This window comes from Montipora capricornis, chromosome 8 (genome assembly GCF_036669925.1).
Source record: "Montipora capricornis isolate CH-2021 chromosome 8, ASM3666992v2, whole genome shotgun sequence".
NCBI classification, from domain to species: domain Eukaryota; kingdom Metazoa; phylum Cnidaria; class Anthozoa; order Scleractinia; family Acroporidae; genus Montipora; species Montipora capricornis.
In genome coordinates, this window is record NC_090890.1 from 41,486,218 (window position 1) to 41,491,217 (window position 5,000).

General features: G+C 40.6%; 1 protein-coding gene across 1 annotated transcript in view; it reads right to left on the bottom strand.

Annotated features, from left to right (window-relative positions):
* Positions 1-5,000, bottom strand: part of LOC138059061 (voltage-dependent T-type calcium channel subunit alpha-1H-like) — a 35,834-nt gene that overhangs the window by 8,854 nt on the left and 21,980 nt on the right. The window contains exons 14-21 of the mRNA XM_068904570.1: positions 4,765-5,000; positions 4,368-4,444; positions 3,929-4,052; positions 2,891-2,959; positions 1,942-2,126; positions 1,001-1,127; positions 789-905; positions 198-287 (exon numbers count right to left, since the gene is read on the bottom strand). The exon at positions 4,765-5,000 is cut by the window's right edge and continues 309 nt beyond it. Of these exons, the coding sequence (XP_068760671.1) occupies positions 198-287; positions 789-905; positions 1,001-1,127; positions 1,942-2,126; positions 2,891-2,959; positions 3,929-4,052; positions 4,368-4,444; positions 4,765-5,000 (1,025 nt within the window). The remainder of the gene's footprint in view (positions 1-197; positions 288-788; positions 906-1,000; positions 1,128-1,941; positions 2,127-2,890; positions 2,960-3,928; positions 4,053-4,367; positions 4,445-4,764) is intronic.

The following is a 5,000-nucleotide window of genomic DNA, read 5'->3' on the forward strand; positions in this document are numbered from 1 at the left end:
CAAGGAACACTACGAAATAAATTTATATAGTGTTGGTGTTACATACAATGCTATGTAAGTCCTTGTTTAATAAAGACGACTTATTCCAGATCAGATAGATGGGCATCAGTTATCATAACAACCTTAATAACTTCCATGTGGCCCTTCAATGTGCTGCTTTGCAAGTGCAACGACCTGTTCGCTGGGATTCAGTTTACCTGTTTATCAATTCCCACAGCATCAATGCCGTTGTGCATAATCTTCACCCAACCATCTCGTGTGGAAATAACGAACAGTGATATGAGGGCCTGGAAAAAATAATTTCGGTCCTGATATGTTAATTTTTTTCAACGAGATAATTATGAATTCAGCCTTTCTATTCAAAAGAAGTATACTATGTGTTAATTAATGCTGCCTCCGAGCCGGTCTGGTCAACCCGTCTCTCAGACTACATTAGGAAAGCAATTCTGTGGATGAGAAAGCTGCTGTCCATAAATAAATAAATAAATAAATAAGTAAATAAATAAAGGCCACTGAAACATAGGACTGTAAGCAAACGAGGAGAATTTAGTGTATCGCGACAAGAAACTACGAAACGTAAAGAATTTTTAAAGAGAAGAAGATGAAAGCAAACCGAAAGCCCTCCAAAAGAGCAAAAATAGCACCATAGGGGTACTAATGCAGTCATCCAAGACGATGTTTTCGCATGCGCACTTATGGCGACTCTTGCGCGTTTACCATATTATTATTATTATTATTATTATTATTATTATTATTATTATTATTATTATTATTATTATCTCAGTTACCTGTGGCAAGTTGTCAAAATTGTACATGCGATTTTGCCAACGACCACTACTATTGCACTCCTTTTTGCTTTTCACGTTGTTATTTCCTTCACAGTAATAGAATTTCCCTTTAAAAATCTAAAAGTAAAAGTTGGAAAGTACTGTTAAACGTACTGATAAATAACATTAAATGAACATTTGATTGAGATACAAAATGGTAATTTTTTTTTCACCTGAACTCCAAGTATTCCAAACATGACGAAGAAAATGGCAGCTATCAATACAGTGTTTCCGATTGGCTTTAGAGAGTAAAGAAGAGTCTGAACAACTAACTTCAGACCAGGAGCACGTCTGATCATTCTGTGATGAAAATAAGGACAAACGGTCTCAACATAGAATAGCACATCATAGTCAAATTGAAACTATACACCAGAGGCGATGTCGCAAATGTTTTATTACTAAGTCTTTGAGAGGAATTCAGGAATACTAATGAAAACCCATAGAAAGGCAGAGGACTTTCACACACGCTGCCAGCAAATCAAAACTATTCGTTGTCCTTAAAGGCCGGGACACACTAGGCGACAAGTCGCAGCGACATGTCTCTGCGACAAATTGCTTCATGTGTGCTACTTCCAAAACAAGTCGGTGCGACACGACGCCTGTTCGGTGCACACGCAGTGATCTCGTATGAGGGGGAATGTGAACTAGTTTTCTAATTCAATATGGCTGACCATATGACGCTCCCTCATTGGTTCATTTATATTTTGTCGCAGCGACTTGTTGCCGGAAGTGTACACACGATGCGACAACGCTGCTTTCGCTAGTTTTGTCGCTGCGATAAGTCGCACAAATTCAAACCAGTTTGAATTCGTGCGACTGATCGCAGCGACAAAATTCTGCCACGGCGACAATGATTTTCATGAAATTAACCGTGTCACACAAGGTGATTTGTTGCGGCGACTTGTCCCCGCGACGTGTTGCAGCGACTTATCGCCTAGTGTGTCCCGGCCTTGACAATAAATTTTGATTCTTGCCCAGAATTAATTTTTTTTTTCCGAAAGTTAAAAACTCGCTTGTCAAAATATGAATCAAGGGCCATTTTTTTTAAGTGAGACAAAAATAAGCAGTTTGATTTGTGGCATCCGTTTACGCGGCCGTCCGTGACAAGGCCTACCTGAGTGGTCTGAGAGTCCTCAAAGCCCGGAAAACCTTGAGCGTTCCAAGTACTTCTGGTGCAGAGGTGCTGCTGTACGTAATGATGACGTCAATCCAGGATACCAACACGAGACAGCCATCAAGTACATTCCAGCCATCTTTGAGATAGGTCCCAGGCCCCAGGAGAAAACCATGAGCTACGATCTGCAGCAATTAAACACAAGATAGCTCAGTAACATTTTTGCTTTTTTAAGCCTTTAGATAAGAAAAGTGCGTTGCCACTGGATGAGTTTTGGTCCTTCAAAAATGGACGTTTAATACATCCAATATTGTAAAGAGAGCTGTTTAATACGTTCACCATAGTTGTGTCCCGAGAAAAATACAGATGCGTCATCGTGTGCAGAAGTTTTCGCGTTACAAACCACCTATACTAATTAACGTTGTGGATCGGAAACAACTAATAATATTCTGCTCCCTTTTGCAATATTGATTTTTCCAAGCCTAAAGGCGCTGTTACACTGTGCAATTTGTTATGCGACCTGTCTCCCAATGCCATTTCTACAAACGTTGTCACATTACGAAACAAGTTGTTTTACGCCGGGATGTTGCATGATGTTTCATGCAACTTGTCTTATTTCGATGATCACACTAGGTTAAAGGAATATTTTCATTGGCTGGTGCCGCAAACCGTTGCGACATAAGTTGAGGGACAAATGTTACACTGCCCAATGCTTAAACTGAAATATCATTGCAACTGTTGTGAAAAGAAGAACTCCATTCTAATTTCCGCAACGTTTTCTGCAAGTGGTCTCGCAACGTTTTTGGCCGTTGCAAGGTATGTTAGTACACTGAGCAATGATTCATGCAATTTGCAACTCTTCTCGCAATGGCATTGCGAGCCAAGTTGCACGAAAAATTGCACAGTCAGTGGAACGGCGCCTTAACCCTAACTCAACGCTGATACATACCTTCATCATCATTTCAAGACTAAAAATCACCGTCAGTACAACCATGGCAATATCAATTACTTGGCGTTTCTAACGAAAAACAAGATGAAAGATTAACCTTTTAATAGTCCATCGGCGATGGACTATTTAAAGACAACAGACGGAAATTTTTCAAGCTTTATTCAGTCAGTGAGGCATATTCATCAATATGACCTGCGTAAAGAAGCTGATAACTTAATGTTACAAGTGTTACGGTAATGCAAAGTGAATCCTGAGAGCGACTCAGAGGAAAGCCTAAATCAAAGGCGAAACTTGGTCAACTCTGTCTGATGTTATTGTTTAATGGTAGACACGCTTCACGTTGTCTGCTCACGACGCTTGAACGATTTACGCTCGGCTTACACATTTTATCCGGCTGGTTCAGATTTACCAAGACTGTCTAATTGTATTAACGCCGCATTTAGACTGGAAGTTTGTCAAGAAGGCCAGTGTTACCCAAATAATCTTTTCGTCTCGTAAACAGTAAATGTAAAGATTGTAGACTCCGTTTTCTGGATTCCGGATTCCTAGTTTTTGTGCTGTATTCCCAACAAACCTTCAACGACACAATAGTCCACAAGACAGAGGGAAGCATTTCGTGTCTAAAAACGGGCATGAAAAAACAAGCACTGTTTAAGGAGTGGTAGTATTTAGGTTGTTTTGGAAAAAAAAAAGGGGAATGAAGGCTTTGTAAAAATTGTGCAATGAAAGTCATTTATTCTTACAATAAGATTACCTGGCTTGAGCCTGCGATCAATCGAAACACTGGTCAACTTAGAAAAAGCGGCTGACCTCGATGAGCTCTAAACGTGAGCCCGCGATATGGTTTAACTAGAGTGGTCCTCCGAGGTCCAACTAAATCTTCCAAACAAAAATGTTGCACCGAGGGGAAAATCGTAAAACCCGTATAAAAATTTATCGGAGGACGAAGAATGCTATCGCCGAACAATTTCGACAAACACACCAGCGATTGAGGAATTTGAAAATTAAGGTGACTGCAAATAATTAAGGGTTGGGTACCTTGTTATTTGATGGAATGTTGGGTTCCTCCAAAGCCAACATCACACAGCTTATTAAGATGAAAGACAGAACCACGTAATCGAAGTATTTATGTCCACACACAGTTGCCAGAAGACAACGGAACCTGAAAATATCAAAAGCCAATTCCAGAACTTCTAGTATATGCGTCATGTATTTTCACTTTACGATTCAGTCACTTTGACTGTGAGGTATCAACCTTCGTTCCTCACGTTTTTCAGAGTTAGGGCTGCAATAGAGAAATGACCGACTGATAGCGATGGTAAGCGGTAACTCTAAACACTGCCGTGAGGTTGCACTAATAGAGAAGGTCATTGAAAATGTCCAGTTGAAATAATTAAAGTGATTTCTTGGAGGTAGTAACCTAAAATTACAGAATTATCATCAATTGCTTCTTTCGTCTTTTCTTTACCATTCTTACCGGTTGGAAGGAGCAAACAGGAAGAGGGTCCGATTTTGTCGCGTGTATCTAAACTTCGCCCATTGACTCTTCCTCGTCTGTAGATGAAAAAGAAACCCTAGACTTATAAATTTGACTATCTATTAAAAAAAAATTGTTCCCCGTAGCATGAAGCATTCGATTCTCGTGTAACTAGATTGTCCTAGGAGCTGACTGCAGGTACTGTGTTTGGTGTGTAGTTTGGAAGGAATGGGAGACGTGATTGGTTCGATTGTTCAACTGACTGACTGACGGACTGACCGACCGACCGACGGATGGACGAACTGACTGATTGACAGACGGACGGACGGACAGACGGACGGACTTACTGACGTGTTCACCTTAACAGATTGAATGCATGATAATACGAGCAACTTGCCTGACTATCGCAAACAGAAGTTTCTCGCTGATGGCACATTTTCTCTTCTGTGTTTTTCTCCGTAGTAACTTGGTTGATTTCTGCATTAGCTTTGGATGACTCGCTAATTCCCTGACACTGGTCGCGACAGGAACCTGGGGAACAGGATCTCGCGAAATCTATCGAGGAAGGTACTTCATCTGCATCAGTTTCCAACATGGCGTTTGGAGTTGTTTCGTGAAGAGTGTCCGCATTGT